The 25,149-nt window shown below is 49.0% G+C and overlaps 2 protein-coding genes across 2 annotated transcripts in view; both read right to left on the bottom strand.

Moving 5' to 3' along the window:
- The window catches only part of TCEA3 (transcription elongation factor A3), a 64,059-nt gene extending 48,338 nt beyond the window's left edge, over positions 1 to 15,721 (bottom strand). Inside the window, exon 1 of the mRNA XM_069078825.1 lies at positions 15,718 to 15,721. The gene's annotated coding sequence lies outside the window, so the exon portion shown is untranslated. The remainder of the gene's footprint in view (positions 1 to 15,717) is intronic.
- Positions 1 to 25,149, bottom strand: part of ASAP3 (ArfGAP with SH3 domain, ankyrin repeat and PH domain 3) — a 66,782-nt gene that overhangs the window by 4,620 nt on the left and 37,013 nt on the right. The window contains exons 6-23 of the mRNA XM_069078819.1: positions 24,675 to 24,786; positions 23,857 to 23,942; positions 23,321 to 23,396; positions 21,672 to 21,758; positions 21,327 to 21,436; positions 19,360 to 19,429; positions 18,901 to 18,988; positions 17,815 to 17,863; positions 17,341 to 17,534; positions 15,949 to 16,082; positions 15,745 to 15,839; positions 15,368 to 15,542; positions 13,836 to 13,921; positions 13,587 to 13,702; positions 13,079 to 13,146; positions 12,867 to 12,974; positions 4,119 to 4,329; positions 556 to 820 (exon numbers count right to left, since the gene is read on the bottom strand). Coding sequence (XP_068934920.1) covers positions 556 to 820; positions 4,119 to 4,329; positions 12,867 to 12,974; positions 13,079 to 13,146; positions 13,587 to 13,702; positions 13,836 to 13,921; positions 15,368 to 15,542; positions 15,745 to 15,839; positions 15,949 to 16,082; positions 17,341 to 17,534; positions 17,815 to 17,863; positions 18,901 to 18,988; positions 19,360 to 19,429; positions 21,327 to 21,436; positions 21,672 to 21,758; positions 23,321 to 23,396; positions 23,857 to 23,942; positions 24,675 to 24,786 — 2,130 coding nt within the window. The remainder of the gene's footprint in view (positions 1 to 555; positions 821 to 4,118; positions 4,330 to 12,866; positions 12,975 to 13,078; positions 13,147 to 13,586; positions 13,703 to 13,835; positions 13,922 to 15,367; positions 15,543 to 15,744; positions 15,840 to 15,948; positions 16,083 to 17,340; positions 17,535 to 17,814; positions 17,864 to 18,900; positions 18,989 to 19,359; positions 19,430 to 21,326; positions 21,437 to 21,671; positions 21,759 to 23,320; positions 23,397 to 23,856; positions 23,943 to 24,674; positions 24,787 to 25,149) is intronic.

The following is a 25,149-nucleotide window of genomic DNA, read 5'->3' as shown; positions in this document are numbered from 1 at the left end:
TCTCTCTCTCTCTCTCTCTCTCTCTCTCTCTCTCTCTCTCTCTCTTTTTCTTTCGCAATCAGGGTGAAGTGACTTGCCCAGCTAGACACAGTTAGTAAGTGTCTGAGACTGGATTTGAACTCACATCTTACTGACTCTGTCTATCCACTGTACTACCTAGCTGCTCCAATCTCTAAATCTCTAATACTGGTACTTCCCACTTCCTAGGACTGCTGTGAGCTTCAAAGGAGGATTGTGGAAACCTCAAAACACTGTATGAATACCAGTGATCAACCTTACAATCTCTGGCACTCCACTTGGAGTTTCCTGGAGTACAGACTGACTACTGACCCCCAGCTCAGAAGGAGAAAAAGTTAAGGACTTCCTTCTACCCAGGGGTTTGGACACTGATGTCCCTTTGTAGCTGGACTTCAATGGATCATCCAAGCTATTCCTCTGACTCCAGGCAGGGAAAATTAAACAAATTAGAGTTAAATTTTTTTCAGACTAGGCAACAGAGGCCCAGTGAAATTAATTGCCCAAGGTCACACTGTGAGTAAGTGGGTCCTCACCTACCTGAACCTGACTGGAGGAAGTTGCTCAGGAGAGGTGGCCCCTGAGGGTGGGAGAGGATGAGCTGTCCCTGAGGGCTCCCATAGGTTTTCCTCCGAGCAGGCCTCTGGCTGGCCTGAGACTCGGGGACCTGAGGAGCTGCAGCTGGTTGGCCGGGCAAGAATGCTTTCTGTGGGGCTGGAGATGCTGGAGGTGGATGGACTGAACACAGATGGAGACTCCAAGGATACAGGTGGCTCTGAGCCTGGGCTGAGAATTTCTGGGCCATCTGTAATAATGATGATGATGATGTTTCATCCTTTAGCAAACAGATTACTGTGACTCAAAAGTAGAATATGCCCCCCCCCCATGTCCTATTTTCTTTCCTTGCTATCACAAACACAAAATGCTGACTAAATGCCACCACCAAATACCCTGGAACTGGCAGTAGCTTATAGACCACCAGTCTTGTTTCCAGCCCAGCTCTGGACTCAGAATCCAGGGAAGCAATCACCATGGGCTTGAAGCAGCCTGGCAGCTGCTTCTGAGGAAGCTGTACCCACAGCTACTGAAGGCCCAGAAAAGACAATTCCTACCACCAAAGTCCTTGACCCTGTCAAATGGATCAACATCAGAACCTGGTATGATTTTATATGTGGAAATAGAACGAAGATCCTGCTGCCCCCTAAGGACCATGGGACCTTTCAGCTGAGACCTACTTCCTACTATTATCTGAGCTCTTTCAGAGCAGGGACCACCCTCTGGCTGTGTGGGATGAATGAGCATGGAGGTTCCAAGATGACAGTGAGGTTGTAGAACTGGGAGATGGACTTCTCCAGATTTCACCAGCATACTCCCAAGTGGGTACCTTTCCCTTCCTCCACCCCCAAACACTTTTCAGTTTACCTTTCCATTTTCCATGCATGTGTTTTCTTCTCCTATTTGAGGGCAGGAACTGTCTTCCTTTCTGCTTGTGTTTGTACTGTGAAGGCTTAGTAAAGTGCCTCCCACGGAGAAAGCATTTAATAAATGCTTGTTGCCTAGCCTGGCCAAGCTCTTAAAACCCTTCTTGCTTGGACTGATTTATCTATCCAGTTCTAATCTCGGTCTCTGTCTCTCTGTCTCTTCTCTCTCTCTCTGTCTCTCTCCCCAGAGCTTCAGGCCTGCACATGAATTGCCTACTGAACATTTTGACTTGGATGTCCCATAAGCATCTCAAGTCAACATGTTGAAAACGACTAGCTGTCTTCTCCCCCAGTCCCTACTTTGTTGAGGTCACCACCTTTCCATCACCCAGCTTTTCAACTTCAATCATCCTTGGTTCTTCCTTCTCATTTGTCCCCCATATGCAATCAGTTACCCAAATATGCCTTCTCTACCTCCCACAATATCTCTTGTGAATGGCCCCTTCTTTCTACCCACATGACCACAACCCTCATCTGCCACCTTATCACCTCTCTGCTGGATGGCTGCAATAGCCCACTGACCGATGTCCCTGCCTCAGGTCTCTCCCCACTCCAGTCCAATTTCCACTTAGCTGCCAAAGTCACTTCCTAAAGTACTCATAACTCCTCCACTCAATAAACTCCCCTGGCTTCCTATTGATTCTAGGATCAAATGCGGACTCCTATGTTTGACATTTAAAGCTCTTCTTATCTTTCCATATGACTCCCCTCCACATGCTCTAAATACAGACATATTGGCCTACATTCCATCTCCTATCTCCAGGCCTATCCACTAGCTCTCACCTATGCGTGTTGTTATCCTGACCTTTACCTCTTAAAATTCCAAGTTTTCTTCAAGGGTCAGATCTAGTGCCACCTTCTGGAACTCTTTCCTGGCCCACCCACCCCCTCCCCATCTGCTAGGGCTTTTCCCTCTAAGGCAGGGGTGCTTCTTGTGCTAGATGAAGCTAGGCAGCAGAGTGGATAGAACACTGGGCCTGGAGCCAGAAACACTGGAGTTTAGATCTTGCCTCAGATACTTATTAGTTATGTGACCCCAGGCAAGTCACTTAACTTCTGTCTGCCTCAATTTCCTCACCTGTAAAGTGGAAATAGTAATAGCTGACCTCTCAGCGTTGTTGTGAGAATCAAATGAGATATTTTTAAAGTGCTTAACACAGTGGCCTAAATGGTAGATGCTTAAAACATGCTTATGCTCATCCCCTCCCCTTTATTCCCATGGACCCCGCCTTGGCAATCTGGTGATATCTACGGACCCTTTCTCAGAATGATGTTTGTTGCCTATATTCACAATCGAAGGAAGTCTTAAGTTTCAGTTAGAGGTTAATCAAAACAAGGATGTAATTTTGTTCCAATTTGATTTCACATACTCTCTGAAATCCATTCATGTTTACCTTGTATCCATCTTTACCCACCAGTTAGAATGTAAGCTCCTTGAGGGCAGGAGCAATTCTGGTTTTGTCTTTTGTAACTTGGCACAATTCCTGGTACATCCTAGGTGCTTAATAAAAGCTCATCTGGTTTTGGGGCTATCTCTTGATAACTGCTTAAATGCTTACATGTGTATGCAAACATTTCACCAAGTACTGTTGGAGGAAAGTCTCTGATGTCCTTATCATGTAAACAGTAGGTAACTGAGCTATCTCCCTCTGTTCCTTTCCGTGAGTCATACTGGAAGAAGGACATGGATAAATTGAAAAGGCCAACAGGGTGGTAACAGGAGGGACCGGAGAGCAGGCCACGCAAGGATCAGCTGAAGGAAAAGGGAGATGATCAGCTTGGACAAGGCCCAGGGAATAGGACAGCCGTGTTCATGTTATCTGCAAGGCTGTTAAATGGAGAAGGGATTACACTGGCTCTTTTTGGCTCCAAAGGGCAGAACCAGGAGCAATGCAGCGAAGCTGCTGAGAGGCAGGGAAGGCCTGGTACAAGAAACAAGCTGTGTGGCGTGAAATGCGCTCCTGATCACTGGAGGTCTTTGAGTAAAACTGACAGCGCTGCTCCAGTCTCCAGCTTCAGAGGTCTTTTTCTAAGACCTCAGATTTTAGACTTCCAAATTCTTAGATTTTGTCCATTATACCAGCACTTGGTATAATGGTGATACTGCACAGATGTACCCTATGATGAACAACGCCTATCGATAAACTAAGTCGCTTTTCTCCTTGCTGGCGTCTTAGCTCCTGCTAGCATGTGGGCTTCACAGGGGCAGGGGCTAGGACTTATCAAGACTTGCATTTCCCCCTCCCCACCCAACTAACCAACTGTGGGGGAGCTCTGTACACAGTAGGCATTTAAGACATGTTTGTTGTGTTTGTATTGGTCTTCCCAAAGATCCCTAGATAAAGAGATTTAGAGGGCAAAGATTGTGTCTTCTTCAATTCAGCAAACATGTATTAGGGCTTGCTGGTTCAGGATGCTGAGGACAAGAAAGCTAAAATGCCACAAATAGCTTAAACCATCCCATTTTCTCATCTCCCCCACAGAACTGATCTAGAGGTGGGCACTCAGCAAATACTTATTAACAAGGGGAAAAAACCCCCATGCCCAAAGTTGGGAAATGAGCAGTCCCTTCCCCAGCATGCAGAAGGGCACTCCTCTGGGAGCAAGGGCAGGCAGCCTTACCTCCACTCCCAAGGGCTATCCGGCCTTGGGAGGAGGTTCGGGAAGGGCTCTTGATGGGCAGAGGGGGAGGGAGCTCTTCTGGGTGGCTTCTTCTGTTGTTGGCCTGGGTGGGGCCCAGGCTGACGATGGTTTCATAGGTCTTGTTGCTTATGTCCAGACCTGTACAGCCCCATCGGGGCCTAGCTGGGGCTGGGAGCTTGATGTGGCAGCGCTGGAAGAAAAGAACCAGTGAGCCACAGAATGTCAGAGGTAGGTGACCAGTGAGTAGAGGCTGTCTGGGACAGGTGGAGGCCCTTAGAACACAGAATGTCAGAGCTGGAAAAGGCCTTAGAACAGAGAATGTCAGAGCTGGGAGGGCCCTTAGAATACAGAATATAAGAGTTGGAAAAGGCCTTAGAACAGAGAATGTCAGAACTGAGGGGGCCCTGAGAACACAGGATGTCAGAGCTGGAAAAGGCCTTAGAACAGAGGATGTCAGAGCTGAGGGGGCCCTTAGAACACAGGATGTCAGAGCTGGGAGAGCCCATAGAAAATAAGATGTCAGAGCTGGAAAAGGCCTTAGAACAGAGAACGTCAGAGCTGGGAGGGCCCTTAGAACACAGAATGTCAGAGCTGGAAAAGGCCTTAGAACAGAGGATGTCAGAGCTTAGGGGGCCCTTAGAACACAGGATGTCAGAGCTGGGAGGGCCCATAAAACATAAGATGTCAGAGCTGGAAAAGGCCTTAGAAAAGGGAAGGGAGGGCCCTTAGAACCCAGGATGCCAAGGCTAGGAAGGCCCTTAGAATCCAGGATATCTTACAAACCTGTTCAGTCTCCATGATCTTCCCTTCTGAACAATCTCCTGTCTTCATTTTTCTGCCTCCTACTACTTCACTCCTCCTCAAACTGTTCTTCATTGCCATTGCAATCTCTCACCCTCCATGCCTCCCTCCCCCCACCCAGCAAGTGCTGACCTAGTTAACCAATTCAACCATGCAAGGCCTTTCTACCCTTGAATCCTGTTACCCTTTGTCCTCCTGCCAATGCTCGATCCTGGGCCAGTCCTGCCACCTGCCTCATCCATTCCTAAGCAACTGGACACGGTTGGAGGAAATCATGAAACCATGCCACTACAAATTTACATGAGCCAATCTCATTTGGGCCCTCACTGTTAACATGACAATCTGTTTTATCCTTCCTGAGATGACTCTATCACAGATATCAACTACTTCTAACCTTCTCTCCCTGGAAGCATCCTCAACCACCCCTCTTGGCAAATGACCTTGCCTTTCGATTAACTCAGAAAATTAAGGTGATTGGGATGGTTAGTGGTGCAGTGAATAGAGCACTGGCCCTGGAGTCAGGAGGACCTGAGTTCAAATCCAGCTGCAGACACTTAACACTTACTAGCTGTGTGACCTTGGGCAAGTCACTTAACCCCAATTGCCCTGCCTTCCCCCCTCCAAAAAGAAGAGAAAAAGAAAATTAAGGTGATCCATTGTGTGCACCCTCTACCCTGCCCTATTTTAAACACAAGAACCTCTGCAAGCCTTCACCTGTCTTCTTTCCTGCTCTTTCACCAAGACTAACCCTCCCCCTTGTACACTGGAGACATTTCCCTCCCTATTGGTTCCCTCAATGTATTCCCATATGGCCTGTTTGTCCAGGTCTATCACCCTCCCAGCTCCCCTTTTCTGTGTGTGATCCATTTGCCCACATCCCTATGAATATATGGTATCTAAGCCAAATATATTTAGACATCGACAATACACACTATCTGTGTTCAACTCCTTTGGCACTGCCCAAAAACATGCTGAGTTTCCCTCTCCCACATCCCCCAATCCTTGGATAACTTTCACATGATTCTGTGTGATAGTAATGGCAATTAAAGATTCCACTGTATTGGCTTGGTTTTCAAATTGATTGTGTTAAAACCCAGAGCTTGTTAATCCCACCTGTGGGATGGACTTTTTGATGTGAAAAGAAAGTCCTGAACTGGGAGGAGCTGGTGATGTAGATTTGGAGAGACAAGAGAGAGGTGGGAGATCTTTTTGGAAGCAGCACCTCGTGGAGAGAGAGAGACTAAGAGAATTGCTGGTGGCCGCTTTGAATTGCCCTGGACTTTTGAGACCTGCCCCCTGAGCTGCCAAGGACTGAGGAGACATGGCTGTTTTGCTGGTACTTTGTCTGTCTGTTTTGATATTCTTTTGCCAGATTTGTCCACTGGTGAAAGACAGTCCTTTTGTTGAAGAAGTCCTGGAACCTGGCTGTTCACTAAGAAGCCCGGAGACTGTCCTGCAGACAGAGAGTGAATACTGTCCACTGATGAAGGACAGTGCTGTTGTTGCAGGGGTCTGGAGACTGTCCTGCAGACAGAGTGAATACTGTCCACTGGTGAAGGACAGTGCTGTTGTTGCAGGGGTCTGGGAGCCTTTCTGTTGGTTCAGAAGCCCTGAAGAAGGATTTTCTTGTTGTATGTTTACAGAAATCCTGGGAGAGGGCTTTGCTAATGTGTTCAGGGGTTCTAGGACTGTTCTACAGACAGAGGATAAATTCATGAAGGGATTGGCAATGTATCTTATGGCCTTGCTAAGCCTTGTCTCCCCAGGAACTAAGATTGCTGAGAACTTGCCTCGTGTCAAGATGAAGAAAAGACCTCCATTTGGGTATTAAGTGCTGTGTTTAAACTTGATGTAACTCTGGGGTAGATTCAATTGTGATCCAGGGGTGGGGAACTTTTGACCTTATGTTTGGAAACTAATCTCCATTTGAGAAGAGGGGCTTTGTGGTGGACTTAATTAAGGTATAGCCTAGGGGTGGAGAAGTATTTAGAACAGAGACTTTGTAATTGATTGAATGATTGGAAGGTCCTGGGGTGGGGTAGTCCTTGGAGATTATTTAATCACATTTAGTAAATGCTGTATTTGGAATGATGTCATGTTTTGATCTTCTCTGTTCTGGTTTGTTACTGAATAAAATGGAGAGCACCTATGCTGGTATTCTGAACCTTGGGAAGTTGCCTTTCTTTTGGCATTACATTACATTCTGCCATCCCCTCAGGCTATCACCCTATATCCTGCCTTCCTTGGGATGCTAAATTCCTAGGAACAGATGCGCACATACACTGTGTCTGCTTCCTCTTTGAGCCTTTGAAATCTGGTTCTGATCCCATTACCAGCTCAGTGAGTGATATCTTAACTGTTAAACAAAGCAGACTTTACTCAACCCTCCTCCTCCTCCCTGGCCTCTCTGGAGCTTCTGAGAAGGCTAACCCCTTCCTCCTGGCTACTCTGTTCTCCTTTTGGTTCAGGGACATGGCTGTCTCCCGGTTCTTCATCTTCTCATCCGATCACTCCTTTATTATCTTTTTAAAAAACTGGATCATCTTCTGCCTCCTGCCCCCCATCCTCGCTCTTCTTTTCTCTCACTAAACTCTCTCCTTCAGTGATCTCATTTTCTTTAGCATCAAAGAACCACAGAGTCCTAGAACTGGGAGGGACCTCATTGGCCACTGAGCCTGGCCCGTATCCAAAAGGAATTCCTACTATAACAAACCTGACCAGTAGTCATCTGGACTCTTCTTGAAGACGTCTAATGACAGGGAGATCATTCCTTCCTCCAGAAAGCCTATTCTACTTTGGGACAGCTCAAATTATGAGGAAGTTTCCCCCTTATATTAGGAGTACAGTTATCCCTTCCAAAACCCCGGGGATTAGGGACTTGGTGCCCCTGTGATCTGGTTGTACCTCCCCTTGTACCAGAGAAGAAGCCTGAATTTTTTCTTTTATGGGGTGTTTACAGCACATTATTGTAAAATTTGGGTTAAGTATTTAAAAGCTCTGTGTTTTTTGTTGGCCTTGAGGGTGTTGTCTGCAGTTTCTACAAACCCCCCCAAATTCCCATTTAATTTCTTATGTCCGACCAATGATATATGGAAACCACAATGGGGAAGGTTTGGATGTGGAGGGATAACTGAAAGTTTGTCTCTTTGCAACATTCACCTCTCTCCTAAACCCATTTGTTACCTTGATTTTCATCCTCCATGAGCTCTCTGCAGCATTCGATACTGTTCACCACTTTCTCTGCCTACCTATTCGTCTCTCTGGGTTTTTGTGGTCTTGCTCTATCCTGGTTTTCTCCTTATCTATCTGACCAGCCCTTCTTTTTTCTTTCTTTTCTTAAACATATTTCCACATTAGTCATGTTGTGAAAGAAGAATCAGAACAAAAGGGGAAAATGAGAAAGAAAAGGCAACAACAAAAAAAGAGAGAAAAAATAGTATGCTTGATCTGCATTCAGACTCCAGGTTTTTTCTGGATGTGGACAGCATTTTTCATCATGAATCTTTTGGAATTGTCCTGGATCACTGCATTGCTGAGAAGAGCTAAGTCTATCAAAGTTCTGACCACCCCTTCTCCATAACCTCCATCATCCTATCACTCCCCACAACTGTGGGTTTTCCAAAAGCTTCCATCCTGGCTCCTCTTCTATTTATGAAATCAGTGTCAGTGACCCGACCCTATTAGCACCCATGCATTTATTTCATAATAATCTCTATGCAGATGTCTTACAGATCCTGAAGTTTCATTTTCACATCCCCAACAGCCTAGTGGCCATTTCAAACTGGATGTCCCTGAAGCATCTCAAATCCGACATATTCAAAACAGAAACCATTATCTTTCCCCTCAATCTCCTCTACTAAACGTTCCTGCTTCTGATGAAGGCACCATCTTCCTTTTGGCTTCCTAGATTTCTAACCTCATTATTATCCTCAACTTCCCAATGTTCTTCACCCCATATATCAGTTGCCAAATCTTGCCTTTTTATCTCCACAATATTCTCTGCTCACATAGTTATCACTGTAATTAAGTCTCATAAACTCTTACCTCTTCATTGGCCTCTCTGGCTCCAGTCTCTCCCCCTTCCAGTTCAGCTTCCATATAGGTGCCAAAGTGATTTTCCAAAAGCACAGAACAGATCATATCACTATCCTGCTCAATAAACACCACTAGCTCCCTATTGCCTCTAGATCCAAGAAATATTTGTCTGTTCATCTTTTAAAGACCTTCACAATGTGACCCAATTTATCTTTTCAGCTTCACTGGAAATTATTCCCTCTTCCACACTCCTTGATTCAGCCAAACTGGCCTTTTCTCTGTTCCTCCATCTCCTTTCCCCATGACTTTGCACTGGTTCTTCTGCTGATCTGGAATGCACTCCCCTTTCCTTACCTATTCCTCCTAGAATCTTTCAATTCCTTCCAGGTTCCGCCAGAGCACCCCCTTCTCTAGGAAGCCTTCCCTGATCCTCTCTCTCACCTCATCCCCTTCCTCTTTGGAGACACCCTAGACATGAGCCCAACAAAAGACCTTGTGTTTATTTGGTATTTCACGCTATAGGTTTATGTAACCAGAAGTTAAATAGGGAACCCACCAAACTTTCCTTCCTAATTCTGGCTGACCTTCTGTGCTTTGCCCCTTTGGGGGTGAGAAGCCCTGGCTGTTTCTGGTTGGCCATAAGGGTGAAAACCCTGAGTGGGGCTTGGTGTTTTGACATAAGGAAGAGCCTCCTTGATAGCCCTGGAACAGGAAGGTCACAGGAACAGGAAATTCCAGAGCCAGAAGGATTTAGAGGTTATCAGGTCCAACTCCTTACTTCATAGATGAGGAAATGTAGGCACAGAGAAGTGACTTGCCCAGTGTCCCATGCTATATAATAAGGGCCTGAAGTTGGATTTTAACCCATCTTCCTGACTCCAAGTTGAGATCCCTATGCACTATTGCCACCAAGCTGCCATAAAAAGCCAATGACTCAGTGGACCTTTAAAAAAGGGAATGACCTCACCCCTGTTGCTCTTCTCCCTTGGACTCACCAAGGGGCAAATAGCTCTCCTGTGAGGGGTGGGAGGAGGCACTGCCTTCCCCTCCCCTCCCCCTCCGGCCCCAACAGAAATAGCCAACAGTGGAGTACATGAAGACTAGAGTCCATCCACTGCCTAGACAAGCCCGAGCCTGGTTTGGGGCTGGCTTCCTCTATATCTCTTATTTCCTGATCTCACATGAACCCCAGAATCCATTCCAAGATGCACAAGATTCAGAGACGGTCTTGTGAATTAAAAAAAAATTCAAGATAATGAGTGTTCTGTTTGGAGAGGGCTGGAGGCAAGGTCAGGAGTCTCTGGGAACTACCTTGGTGCTTTTGGAGCAGATGAACCCCAAGAAGAAGATGAGCCCAAGCTCTGACTGCTTTGTCAGAAGGAGACAAGACAGAGCCAAAATGAAATGCAAAATGCCTACCTAATCACTAATCCTGAAAAATGTCTTATTTTTTAAATGAGGTTTGGGTGGCTGGGTGGTATAATGGATGATGATGGTCATGGAGTCAGGAGGACCTGAGGTCAAATCTGGCCTCAGACACTTCCTAGCTGTGTGACCTTGGGCAAGTCACTTAACCCTATTTGCCCTAGTTTCCTCATCTGTAAAATGACCTGGAGAAGGAAAGAGTAAACCACTCCAGTATCTTTGCCAAGAAAACTCCAAATAAGGTCACAAAGGGTTAGATACTACTAATCAATTAAACAATAACAATCATTAATCCTGAAAAATGCCTTATTGTTGAATAGAAGTTTAAGTATCAACCTCCTGGGAGGGCATTACAGAAGTTTTTGCTATCACCTGTTCAAGTTTGTTTTTGTCAGATGTATGCTTGTTGATATTTTGTGTGTAGCATTTCTTTTGCATGTAAAAAATAAATATCTGTCCCATACCTGATTTGTGTTGTTCAGTGAGTACTTTTCTACTTCTCCCTCTGGGGAGACCCTAGATACAAGCCCAAACTTAAACTTTAAATAAGTCATCTCAGGCTATAAGGATGGGGGGGGGGCGGCCAGGTAGCACAGCGAGTAAGAGCACTGGCTCCAGTGTTAAGAAGACCTGGAGATCGAATCCCGGGCTCAGACACTTAGCACCCACCCAGAAACACCTGGCCGTGTAACCTTGATCAAGTTACTTAACCCCAATTGCTTAAAAAAAAAAAAAAAGGATGGGGGGGGATGGTATAACTAGGTGAAGGATGTGAGTAAAAAATAACCTAACCTCTCTCATTAGATGCCAGGCTCCCCTAGAGGTAAGGTAGATAGGTAGAGTGGATAATCCCTTCTCTTATTGGGTTAGAGAGTAGGGCAGCACTTACTAAACCCAGCAGTTCCTTCAACAACTTCAACAACTCCTGACATAGCTTGGTGGAGTAGACAGAGTGCTGACATGGAGTTGGGAAGATCTGAGTTCAAATGTGACCTCAGACTCTTACTGTGTGACCCTGGGCAAGTCACTTCACCTCTGCCAAAGTTTCCCCAACTGTAAAAACACCCCACCTACTTTGCAGGGTTATTGTGAGGATTAATGAGATAATATTTTTAAAAGCACTTAGCACAGTGCCTAGAACAGAGTTGGTGTTTAATAAATGCTTGTTTCCTTCCCCCTCCAAGATCCTCATATGACCCTTTGGAATCCTGGCTGTCCCACTCTCTGGCTTACCCAATATCCTTCTTAAACTGAGGTGCGTAGAACTTAAAAGACTCCAGATGTGCTCTGATGAGGGCAGAGTATTTGGTGGGTTAAAGCATCTCTAAGATTATGACTTTCCCTCACCCCCAATATCTAATCAGTTGGCAAATCCTGTCAATTTTACCTGAGCAACAAATCTCTCCTTCCCCTCCTCTTCTCTCACACAGCTACTACCTCTGAGACATCTCCTCAGTCTCTCTTGCCTACATGAGGGCCAGAAAAGGGGACTCCTAAACCATAATAAGGATCTTATTTTTTTTATTAATACACCAGCACATTAAAACCAGAGGGATGCTACATTTTATTCTGGTTCTGGCTACACTCGGAAGCCTTCTGGGTCACATGCAGCCCCCCATGTTTGATTGTGTCTCAGACTGTCCTAAAAATCTCATAATTGATCTCCACAATTCCCGTCTTTCTGCCTTCCAATCTATCCTTCACATAACTGCAAAAATAACATTCCTAAAGCACCTACCATTGCCCAGCTCAAAAAACTTTCACGGTTCCCTCTGCCTGGATGCTAAAAATAAAATGTCCACACCCTGGCATTTAAAGCCCTCCACCATCTGGCTGCAACCTCCAGACTTGGTGTGATCTGTCCTCCTTTCTCTGTTTAACACCATGACCCCGACCTTCTCCTGCTTCCTGGCTTGGGGAGGGGTGGTGATTTTTAAGTCATCTTTGGCCAAAGGTCAGGAGAAATGGAAGGAGGGTATAGAAGAAGGAAGTAATGAGCCACAAAGAAAGATGATTGGCGGGAGGTATGGGGGGGGCAGGGAGAAGCTTTGGGAGAAAAGGGAACAGGGACCATCAATTGGAAGTAGGGAAAATCTGAGGTCTTGAGTCACATAGCCAGACTCATGAAAGCCTTTTTCATAGAGAAGGAGTTCGCACTAGCCAAGATTAAAAGAATAATCATGAAAAAAAATACAGCAAGAGAACAGTTCTGATGCACAGTTCTCTAGTTGGGACACCGTCTGATGGTGCACAACTTAACCATCTAGTCTAGGGGAACCCCTGTAGCCGTAATAGGCCAAAGCCTCCTCTCTCTTAATGTGGACCAACTAGGAGGTGGAAGGCTGAACAAGATAACTTCCCCTAAACCCTTTCCTTTTGCAATTCCCAGCAACACAGTGGCTCAAGGGGGCCAGAAAGTCATTGATGGGGGGCAGGGAGGGGACAAGAAGGGAGACAGGGACTCACCTTATCTTCTTCCTCCTCCTCACTCTCAGATCCAGCGTCCACAGACACCCCCCAGGGATAGTCTATATGGAAGGGAAGGATGAGGGTCCCAGCCTGGGCCTGTTCCAGCTGCCAGCAGGACAGAGGAGAGAGAGGTGGGGAGTGAGAGAAGAGCCAGGAAAGGTCCTGGTCCACCCCAACCCCAGCCCCCGCCTCTTGAAGCCCTCACTCACCAGGTCCTCACACTCCTTGTGTCGGTTTTTACGGGCTATTTCCAAGGCAGTATCACCAGCGTCATTCACTGTGGGGAGGTCACAGGTCATTCTACTACCACCAATAATGCACGTTTGGATAACAGTACTTGAAGGTTGAAAACAACAACCTTGCCATTTATTTGCAACCTGTAATTGTCTTAAGGTATCAAAGTTTTTCCCAACTCCCAGGTCAGACTTTTCTCGTTATACCAGGATGCCTCTTGTGACCCATTTTACAGATGAGGAAACAGAGGCTCACAAAGGTAAGTGACTTGCTCAACATCACACAGCTAGTGAGCATGAGAGTGGGACTTAAAGCGCGACTCTTTAATGACAAATCTTTCTACTTCATGTTCTCTCCCCACACTGGAGGAGTAGACAGACGGCGCCATGGAAGAATCCTCTACTTTCCTCCCAAAGGATGAGCAGGAGTGAGGGACTGCATGGTGGCAGGCCTCCACTCCACATTGGGAGGCCCAAGCCTCACCTGTACCCATGGAGGCTCTCCCTTTGAGCAGCAGCTTGAGGCAGTCTGGCTGGTTGTGCAGGGCCCCGAGGTGAAGAGCCGTGTTCCCATCAGGGGCCTTGGCATCCACGTGGCCTCTGTGGGAGGAGGGGGAGATCAGAGTGGGGAAGGGGGCAGGGGCCAAGGAGATGGGGGAGGACAGGCAGGGAAGCTACTGAGCAGAGGAGGGAGGGAGGGGGACTAAGGAGGAGGGGAGGGGTCACTTCTCACCCATTCTGGATGATGAAATCCACCAGGGGCAGAGAGGTCTGGTCAGCAAGGCGGATGGCCAAGTGCAGGGCCAGCTCTGAGGAAGTCTAAGGACATCATTCAGACCTTGAGCTCCCTTCCCTCAGCTCCCCCCACCCCACTCCAGCCCAGCCCACTGTTGGGAAACTCTGACCTGGGGACCAAGTCAGAAAAGTCAGAGTCAAGCCTGGGCTGGGGAGGGGCAAGGTCAGCACTGGGACTGAAACAGAGGCTCCCATGGGGACGTCAGGAAGCAGACAAAGTCCTGCCACCTCCCTAAATTTGGGCTTCTAACATTCTGTGCCCTAAGGCTCCTTGAAGCATCAATATTCTGTTTAAGATCTCTGCCAGCTCTGACTTTCTGTGTTCTAAGGGCCCTCTCAGCCCTGACATTCTGTGTTCTAAGGGCCCTCCCAGCCCTGACATCCTGTGTCATAAGGGCCCTCCCAGCCCTGACATCCTGGGTTCTAAGGGCCCTCCCAGCCCTGACATCCTGGGTTCTAAGTCCCCTCCCAGCTCTGACATCTTGGGTTCTAAGTGCCCTTCCAGTTATGACATTCTCAGTTCTAAGGGCCCTCCCAGCTCTGATATCTTGTGTCATAAGGGCCCTCCCAGCTCTGACATCCTGGGTTCTAAGAACCCTCCCAGCTCTGACATCCTGTGTCTTAAGGGCCCTCCCAGCTCTGACATCCTGGGTTCTAAGGGCCCTCCCAGCTCTGACATACTGGGTTCTAAGGGCCCTCCTTAGTTTCCAGTTTCCTAAGTTCTAATTTTTTCTCCTGCCTTCTTAATCAGTGTCTCCTCAGGCTCACTTTTCAGCCCTCTTTTCTGCTCCCATTCTACTTCCCCCAGAAGATCTCCAATCTCAGCCTTCAGTTATAATTCTTATGTGGAAGAAACTCAAATCTATATTTCCAGCCCTGACCTCAGGCCTGAATTTCAAACCTCCTTGCCAAAGGTTTCCCTTGAAGCTCCCCTACACCTCAAACTCAGCCTGTCCCAAATAGCCCTCATCAGCGATGCTCAGAATCTGTTCCCAAATTCGAACTCCCCCACTTCAGTGAAGAGAAGCTCATGGTCCCAGCACCCCACGCTGCATGAGCAATGTTTCTTTTCCCTACGTCCAAGCAAACTGCTACAATCTCCACCACAAACTTTCCCCTCAGATTAAGACTGTCTTCTCATCCCGAGAATTCATCCAGCTCCTTTCTATCTCCATACAGCTTGTTCTTGCCTCCCAAAGTCTTCTGCATTCTCCAAAGCCCAGCCCGAGTCCTGTTTCCTCTGAGAAGCCTTCTGTGACTACCCCAGCCCCTCCTGATTCTGCCTCCTCTATACAATGCCAGACCCATAGTAGGTGCTTTAATAACCATGGCTTGGGTCCCTTAAGGTTCCCTGGTTTTCCCAGGCATGATGGAACAGGATCAGATCTTGGGGTGAGGGAGAACTAGGGACAGTCACTGCATGGTCCCTGGACCAAGATGGAAGGTGAAAAGTAGGGAGGGAGGTCCTACCTGCCCATCTGGCCGAGGCAGTGGCTGCCCAAAGTCCAGGCCGTTGGCAAATGCTTCTAGTACAGAGGGGAGGTCCCGGTTGCAGATTGCTGTCCAGAGTCTGTGGGGCTCATACCCTCGGCGAGCAAACCTGTGTTCCACATACTTGGCAACAATGTAGTTTCTTCGGGTGCTCCTGCAAGAGACAATCCCCCACCCCAGGACCTTGAGACCTGGGCCACCCACCCTTCCCTGAAACCCCGGATCAGAGACTCACATACCTCCACTGTCTTTAGACCTCCCCTGGGGACCCACGGACCTGTGACTGCAAAAGGCCTGCTTTGAAGACCCTCAGACCTGGGATCTCCCTCCCCCATGTACACAGTAGGACTACTCACATGTCACTCTCACTTGAGGGCTTGCTAGCACCATTTGCAGTGAGCTGGGCCTCCATAATCTCATTGAACTGTGTATTTCCAATGCCACCAGCCAGCTGCATGTGAGGAGGGCGTGGGCTTTGTCAGGTCAAGGTCTGTGGGGAGAGGGCTTCTTCCCCTTTCCCCATCTCATCCAAGCTCCCCCACCCTGCTAGCCCCATTCACCAGCAACTCTGCGGGCCCCAACACATCCAGGGTGAGTGACTGGATTCGGGAGAAGCGCACGCCCAGCTCCCGGTGGACTCCTGAGCACTGGATGCAGGTTAGGATTCCCAGGTTGGTGCTAAGCCAGGTAGGGTCTGGAAGGAAGAGAGGATCTGCTGAGGGGGGAAGTGGAAACGGCTGCCTGTACTCACCATGTCTGGGGCCTCTCTGGGAAGCACAGCCCTTCTGGCACCACCTCCCTTTCTAGGCTTACTCTATATACGCCCCTCTACATATGCCTGGCCTTCTTTTTGGCCTTAGATATGCCCTTGGCTCTCAGACTCTCCTTGGTTCCTGCACCAGGACTACCTTCCATCAACCAATCAGAGGACCAAGGCAAGTATATTAAATGTCTGCTATGTGCCATGTACCATGCAGGGTGGTAGAGACACAAATAAAAAAATGAAGCTATCCCTGTCCTCCAGAAGCTTACAGTCCAGCGGGGAGACAACCTGTACCCATGCAAAATGCAGACAAAACAAGTCAAAGGCATTTGGGTGGGAGGCAGCAGCGGCAGGGGGGCTCAGAAGAGGCCTCATGGAGAAGCTGGAGCCAGAGCGGATGTCTGAAGGAGTCTAAGGATTCTAAGAGGCAGATGTGAGAAAGGGGTGCATTCTAGGAATGGGGTGCAGCCAATGCCAAGGCGGGGACTGTCAGGCTGCAAGAAATAGTGAGAAAGCCAGTTTGGCTAGACTATAACATATGTGACTCCGTTTGGCATTTTCTTGGCAGACAGGCTGGAGTAGTTTTCCATTTCCTACTCTAGTTCATTGGACAGATGGGGAAACTGAGGTAGACAGGGTGAAGTGATTTGCCCAGGGTCACACACAGCTAGTAAGTGTCTGAGGTCACATTTGAACTCGTGTCCCAAGTCCAGCGCTCTGTGCACTATGGCACCACCTAGCTGCCCAGCGTGAAGGAGAGTAAAGTGAAAGAATCCAGGAAAGCTCTAAGCCTTGGGTTTCGAATGCCAAACGAAAGAGCCATCCTTCCTGTGCTGACCTATTAAACTCCTTCTCATCCTTTAAAGCCCCATCCAAATGTGGTTTCCTCCAAGAAGCCTTCCATGATCCTTCTGTTAACAAATGTCCTTCCTGCAGTGAGCAGCCATGCCCGCCATGGCAGTGTGACTGGCCTCTGGCCAGTGGACTGGTCATGTCCCTTAGCGGTAGCTGTGTTGTTGGTTTTTTTTTCTTATAGCTCTGTTGTACTCTAAGCTCTGTGAGGGCAGAGATCACAGCCCAATGTGGTCTCTCCCCCAGTACCTAAGTATAATAGGTGCCTAATTAAATTAATTAAATTTAATGGGTTCCCCTTCCATACACAGGCATCCAAAGCTCCCTGCCCACCTACCTGGCGCTCCACAGTCACAACACTGGCCATTTCCAGGCCTGCTCTTGATCTCAGCAATGACCAGCCTGGTGAGGTCCCGAAGGTCCCCATCCAGCCCGGCCCCTGCTGGGCTCCCCTGCAGTCCACCTCCTGACTCCCCGTGGAAGGCACTGCTCAGAGCCTCGTCTTTGCTGTTCTGTAACACGGACACCCACCTGGAGGGGAAACCAAGGCAGGGGCCACACCTGAGGGGAGGGGAAGCAATTCCAAGGTGATGATACCCCTGGGAGAGATGACTGTGTTGCCCAAGTTGGCTGTGACTCGCCTTGGGGGTAGAGAGCCAACCAACAGCCCCCTTCCCTGGACATAGTGGCATATTCAACTCTCTCAAAGTCCCCAGGGGAATCTCAGGGGATCCAAGGACCTGTCCTGAGATAGATGGGATGGAAAGAGGGGAGAAGGCAAGAGGTGAGAGGAAGGACCCGGGGCACTTACGCCTCACACTCATGCTCATCCTCAGCCTGAAAGTGGTATGTCCGGTTATCTGCAGGGAGAGGAGGGAGGGGCCACCTGGAGCATCAGGGGAAGCCCCCGAGCCCCCCAGTCAGGGACAGGGGCTCCTGGTTCAGTGTCTTCCCCTGTCCTGTGGGTCCTGGGGTAGCTGCAAGATCCCTGGACTGGGGATCCTAGTGTTTCCACTGACATGTCAGTAACTTTGTCAAAGTCTCTCCCCTTTTCTAGCCCGAAATTCCCTTTCCAGTAAAAAGAAGCTCTTAGACCAGATCATCTCAAAGGCCCCTCCCAGGTTTGACATTCTGTGTTCTAAGGGCCCTCCCAGCTCTGACATCCTGGGTTCTAAGGGCCCTCCCAGCTCTGACAGTCTGGGTTCTAATCGCCCTCCCAGCCCTGACATTCTGTGTTCTAAGGGCCCTCCCAGCCCTGACATCCTGTGCTCTGAGGGCCCTCCCAGCTCTGACAATCTGGGTTCTAATGGCCCTCCCAGCTCTGACATCCTGGGTTCTAAGGGCCCTCCCAGCTCTGACATTCTGTGTTCTAAGGCTCCTCCCAGTTCTGACATTCTCAGTTCTAAGGGCCCTCCCAGCTCTGACTTTCTTTGCTCTCAGGGACCTTCTAATCCTAATTACCATCTTATCAACCTTCATCAATTTCCCTGGACAGAAGTGGCCTCCCCCTGCCCTGGTCTTCTCTAACACTTTATATTCCTCTTTGCCTTATTATGGTCCCCTAGTACTCTTTAAAACTCGCCTTCAATTACATTGATGTGTGCCCTTTTCTAGTAGATGCCCTATTGGCCGAGAAGCTCTCTGCAGGCAGGGACTGTGTCTCATTCATTCCTGGACCCCCTCACAGGGCTGGGAAGAAAGCCCTTGCACATAGCAGGGGTTCCCTAAATACTTAAATGAAGCTGGACTCTCCAGGAGCTGTACTGGGTCCCTGCGACTGGGGATCTGTCTACACGTGACTGAGCTTGTTTGGGAAGGTAGCCTGGAGGCCAGGGAAAGAGGCTTCTTCCCCAGATTTGGGGAGTCAAGGGGGAAGATGAAAGCTTCCACTACTCACGGGTCACTAGGTCAAAACACTTCTTCTCCTCCATGCTTGGCCTCACTTGGCAGGTCAGCAATGTCAGCTTTACCGGTGGCCGATTTATCTGTAAAAATGGGCAAAAGGGAGGAAAGAGAAATAAGTGAAGAGGGCAGAATTCCTTGGTGTGAATATGCTTGGCTTCTCTAGGGGCAGACATGTCTTTCTCAGGTCTCAAGTTTGTAGGACCTCTTGGGTCCGCAGTTTCTCTATCTATAAAACAGGGGAAATTATCCCTACCACCTCCCACCCTCCCCCTGGTCTGGCTACAGTGAGTCTCCAACCTCTGGGTCCCAGCTAGACTTAACCTGAGTTGATGAGGGCTTGCTGCTTGGTTCACCTTGTCTGCTCAGACCCACCCACTTCTCATGCTGACTATGGCCATTCACCTTCCTCAGGAAGTGACCACCTTGGCTCCAACCCCCCTTGCCCTCTCACCGTGCTGTGAGAGATGGTCAGGCAACCGTACTTAACTCCACACTTCCTCTTCTGCCAAACTCTCCGAATTCTGGGGTCCAAAAAGAGAAAGAGGAAAGCCCAGGATTACAGCTGAACCATTTTCATCAAAGACCATTCTCTAGGGAAGATGGAGCCCATGACAGGCCTATGCCTGTCCCTGCTAGGCCTCCTTACCATACCTATACCCTTATACTTCCAGAATCTCCCATTCTTGGAGGGTGGGTAGACACAGGAATAGCCCTTAAGGGACCTCCAGGTTGAGGAAGGAGACACAGTCCCTGTCCTAAGCAGTCTGAGAGGAAACAGTGCCTGTCCTCAGGGAACCCTGACCTGAGAGGGGAGAGACCAAGCCCTTTCCCTTACAGAGTCTCAGGTCTGAAAGGGAGACAGCACCCAGACATCAGATGTGTATTACAAGTTGGGGGCCCATCATGAAAACACCTAGAACCCAGAAGAACAAGTGGCAAACTCATGAACTGTATAGTTCTTTTGTTCAAACTAAGGGTCCATTGCTCAACAGGATATCTGCCCATCACAGTTGACTGGTAAAGAAAAACTTGTTTCCATGTCACTAGTGTGTTGAATGCCAGCCTTGAATTTCAAGCCAGAAAAAAGGCATGATGGGTAGCATCCTTTCCTCTAGGACAGAACCAAGATGTCCTAATACCTGCTAAACTAAGAAAGGTTCCCTTAGGAGGAGGCCATGTAAAACCAGGTCGTTTTGACCCACACCTTGCATAATGTGGCTTGTCAATAATAATTCATCAAATCCGCCTAAAATCCCCTCTTCCACAGGCGCCCTTCCCCCAACCCCTCTCAGTTCTGGCGCCTTCTCTCTGGTGATTATTTCTTTAAGTCTCTACATATCTTGCTTCCTATAGTTGTCTGCATGTTGTCTCTCCCTTAGACTGTGAGCTCCTTGAGGGCAGAGATTATCTGTTGCCCTTCTTCCTATCCCTCCCACTTAGCTCAGTGACTGGCACATAGTAGGCTCTTAATAAATGCTTGTTTCCTTCCTTGGCACAGTGCTGAACACACAGAAAGCATTAAATAAATAATTAGCTGCAACACGAACAGAGAACTGACCTCAAAGCCAGAAAGACAAATCCTGCTTCTGTCCCATAATCCCTGAGTGGCCCCAGGCTGGTCACTCAATCTCACAGACTGTAGGCAATTGTATGGGTTGCAGAGAGGGTGCCCACTTGCACTGCTGGAGAGAATTTCCTCACCTGGAAGTTCCCTACCCCAATGAAATCCCAGGTCCAGTCCCCATTCCCAATACAGGACTTCAAGTTTACCCAAATGCTTTCCTCATCACCACGCTGTTCGGTAGACCCTACAGAGATCATTCTTTCCATTTTCCAGATGAGGAGACTGAGGTTCAGAGAGGACAAGGGAATGCAGGGTTTGAAATCAGGTCCTCCTCACTCTGCCCACAATGTTGGGTTGCCTCCTCTCTGGGCCTGTTTGTTTGTTCTCTAAGGTCCCTTCTAACTATCAAACCTGTGGCAAGTATTATTAGTTCCATGGGATGTAGCATGGCGTGGCCTCCTAGTCTGGGCTCAAGCCTGCTCTGACCCATACTTGCTATGTGACTCTGGGCCAATCAGCCCCTGTTCTGTGTCCAAGGAAACTCCCCAAGACTATGAATTGGGATGAAGGCATTGGTGGGGGATGCTTCCCACACCTGGGACATTGTGGGTCTGATTTTGTTTTTAAATACCCATTTTACTGATGAGGTAACAAGGCAATGAGCCTCACTTAGGGTCACCAAATTGTTAAGAGTCAAGAGCCAGGATTCCCACCCCAGCAGCCTACTGATGTCCAGTCCAGTCCTCTGGCCCTTACACTCGGTAACTTGACCATCAGCTTTGGGACAGTCAAGGCAAACACATGCAGCAAAAGCAAAGCCAGACCCAGAATCCTCCTCCCTCAACCAAGCTCACCCATCGCTCTTCTTGTACAGAAAGCCCGACTTCTCGGTACCAAACTGTTTATTCCCTTGGTGCTGGTGGATGCTGTAGCCACCTCCAGAGTTCTTCCGACTTGAGGTTTCCTGCTCCAAATCACCCAAAGGCCAAAGGTTAGAGGGCCTGACTTGTGAGGGGCCATCCTTGGGGTGGGGGGGGAGGGTGTCTTGCCCTGGGGAAGCCTCCTGGGGCATGGGGAGGGAGTCTCACTTGCAGCTATCCATTCACTTGGACAGAGCTTCATTCAGGGGCCATCCTGGGGAGGGGATGCCCGGGGTGGAGTGGGGGAGGGCTCAAGAGCTCTCAGCTCAGGGGCCTGACCTCTCTGCTCTCCAGCTGCAGGGCACCCCGGAGAGAGTCCCGGATCTGTGTGAGCTTCTGAATGTCCTCCTCATGGGCCTGGTGCAGCTGGGGAAGGAAGAAGCCAGGCTGCAGCTGCCAACCCTCGAGCCTGGCAGCTGGGACTGCTGCCTGGAGCCTGCACAAGGGCCGGCCTCACCATGCCTGTGGGCAGGACCTCCCCTGCGGACAAGGAGCACACTCACTGCGCTTACAGGGGCACACCAGAGATGGGGGTGGGAGATATTCACCACGTGCACACAGGCCAGACTTAGCACATACACCACATACTGCGTAGCTTTCCAGTCACAGGAACCAGATTCATCTATTCTTCCCTCCCTCCCTCCACCTATCCTTCCTTCCCTTTCTCCATCTCTCCATTCCATTCTATCCATTTCTCCCTCTCTTTCTCCTTCCTTCTCTCTCTCTCTTCCATCTATCCTTCCCTCCCCTCCTCCCTCTCTCCCTCCAGCCATCTTTCCATTCATATATCTTTCTCCATCCTTTCCTCATTCCCTCTCTCTCCCTCCATTTACCCTTATCTCTATCCTTTTTTCTCTTCATCTATCCTTCCCTCTCTCTCTATACATCCTTCCATCCATCCCTCCCTTTCTCCCTACATCCATCCTTCCATTCATATATCCCTTCCTCTCTCCTTCCATCTATCCTTCTTTCCCTCCCTCTTTCCACCCATCCTTCTATCCATTTCTCCCTCCTGTTCTCTTTCCATTCATCCTTCCCTCCATCTATTCTTCCCCCCATTCATTCTTCCATTCATTCATTCCTCCCTCCCATCCATTCATTTCACTACCATTTTAGAAAGGCTCCCAACCATGCTTCACCTCACTCATGCCCAGACTTGATCTCCATATTCTTCCTCTTTCTACTTGGTCACCATTTGCAATCTTGGAGAATCTCTCACTCTGAAGTGCTCCTCTTCTGATGTGTGACGCCCACTCCAGGACCCCCATTTTAGGAAGGACCACAGTCATGCTTCACCTCCCTCACTCCAGATTCTCAGTCCAGACTCCCTCTCCTTCTCCTTGCCTGCAGCATTGCCCTGATTTGAGAACTCTTCTTCTCCCACCCCCTGTTTTCCATGTGGGCAGGATTTGTATTCTCAGTGCTTGGAACAATGCCCAGCATACACTTAGTGCTTAATAAATGCTTGTTGACTTGCCTTGCCTGCCCCCATCAGTGTGTAAGCTTCTTGAGGGTGAGGACTGTCATGTTTGCTGTATTTGAATTTCCGGGACTTAGCACAGTGCTTGGCACATAGTAAGTGTTCAATAAATGCTCCATCAATTCATCCATCCACCCATCCACCCATCCATCCATCCATCCATCCATCCATCCACCCACCCACCCGTCCATCCGTCTGTCCATCCATCTACCCATCCATCCATCCATCCATCTGTCTGTCCATCCATCCATCCGTCTGTCTGTCCATCCATCCATCCGTCTGTCTGTCCATCCATCCATCTACCCACTTGTCCTTCCGTCTGTCCATCCGTCCATCTGTCTACCCATCGCATCCATCCATCCATCCATCCATCCATCCATCTATCCATCTGTCCGTCCATCCATCCGTCCGTCCATTCATCCAACCACCTCCAGGGGCTGTAACTTACTGAATGTACCGAGGCTGCCAACTTCTCTATGAAGGGAGATAGGCTTTGAGCTGCCTTCCAGCCATCTTGGAAAAAGCTAAGGGTTTTTAGAGGGCAAGGGAGGGAAGGACAAACAGACAAGATGGATGGATGGATGGACAAAATGAGAGGCAGAGATCAGAGGGAGAAAAAGGAAGGTGCTCAGAGCATCATAGAATACCTAGGAACATGGGGCCACTTCACCCTGCTGCCCACCCCCCACCCTTCAGGGCAGAGATGGAAGGGAAGGGGTCCAGCTCACCTTATCTAAAGGGGAAGCCGGGGACTGTTAAAGGACACCCCCTTCCCTGGCCTCACTCCCCACCTAGTCAGAACTGCTGGCTGACCAGAGATATCCAGAACAGATTTACTGGGTCATGACCCAAACAAGAGGGATTTGAGATCAAGGGCTCCCAATCCCTTCCTATGGCCAAGGATCCTGCTGGCCTTGGAGAAGGCCCCAGAGCATGAGGGCCAGATGAGGAGAGGGGGAAAGAGGGGCTTGTCCAAACACCTACTTGTGCTGGGCGTGGAAGAATTTAATGAGGCTCTGCAGGAAGTCAGGACCTTGTTTCATCTGGCTCTCACTGGCTTTTAGCAGGTACTAAGGGAGAGGGGGATGGGGAGAAGGAGTCAGGGAGACATTAGCCAGAACTCTGGCTCTCTCACCTTTGCCCCCTTCTCATTTCTACCCAGCCCGGGTCCAGGAACTGGCTGAGAATTAGGGTCACTGATGGATGGGAGGGGCAGCAGCTATCTGGGGAGATGGACTAGTGGGAAGACCCTGGGGGGGTGAATCTTGGCTAAACCCTCCCCCTTCCTTTGTGAACTTCAGTTTCTACATCTCTAAAATGAGAATAATAACATTTGCATGACCTACTTTACAGGATTATCATTTTTTCTTTTTACTTTAAATTTTTTGCTGGATTGTTATTAGGCAAGCATAGATAGATATGTGTTACTATTGTCATTCCTAGGGACCAGACCGTGTGGATGACCTGTTCTAGCCCCATGGCTGGGACCTCAGAACACCAGGCTCCCAAGGCCACCCTCTCTGCTTCTATCCTGCTCCTGCTTCTGTTATCCCTTCTCCTTGTCCCAGTACCAGGGAGACATCAGCCTTCTCTGGCCTGTGTCATCTGACACCGAGTGACAGGGACATCCCTCTGGGGGATCTTAGGATCATAGTATTAGAGCTGAAAGGTAACTTGGAGGTCAGAGCCCAGCAGAGCTTGGGACCTGGCTCCCTGGCCATTGGTCTCTTGGATCCACCCCAGGCTCAAGATGGGCCCTTTGACACGCCCAGAGAGCACCCATCAGGCACACACCATCCCACCTCACTCATGTGCAGTTGGAAGAGGCGCCGCTCTCTCTGGGTGTCCTGAGCTGCCTCTCCAGGACCCCCTCCAGGCATTCTGGACCGCTCCTTCTCCTTCTCCAGCCTGGCCCTGGAGACCACACACAGAGAAAAGCCTGTGAGAGTCCGTCTAGTCTCAGCCCTCATCATCTCTGAGGGGTATCACTACTTTATTGATGCACTGAGTTCAGTCAGCAAAACTATAGAATGGCAGGGCCTTAGAACACAGAATGTCAGTACTGGGAGGGCCCTTAGAACACAAGATGTCAGAAACTGGGGGGAACTTAGAACATAGAATGGCAGAGCTGGGAGGCCCCTTAGAGCACAGGATGTCAGAGTTGGGAGGGCCCTTAGAACACAGAATGTCAAAGCTGGGAGGGCCCTTAGAACACAGAATGTCAGAGCTGGGAGGGCCCTTAGAAACAGAATGTCAGAGTTGGGAGGGCCCTTAGAA

Source organism: Petaurus breviceps, unplaced genomic scaffold (assembly GCF_028583685.1).
Source record: "Petaurus breviceps papuanus isolate PSGF00001 unplaced genomic scaffold, PetGlider_PUasm1.0 91041, whole genome shotgun sequence".
Lineage (NCBI taxonomy): Eukaryota > Metazoa > Chordata > Mammalia > Diprotodontia > Petauridae > Petaurus > Petaurus breviceps.
The sequence above is the reverse complement of the archived record's forward strand: the minus strand, read 5'-3'. Positions and strand labels throughout refer to the sequence as shown.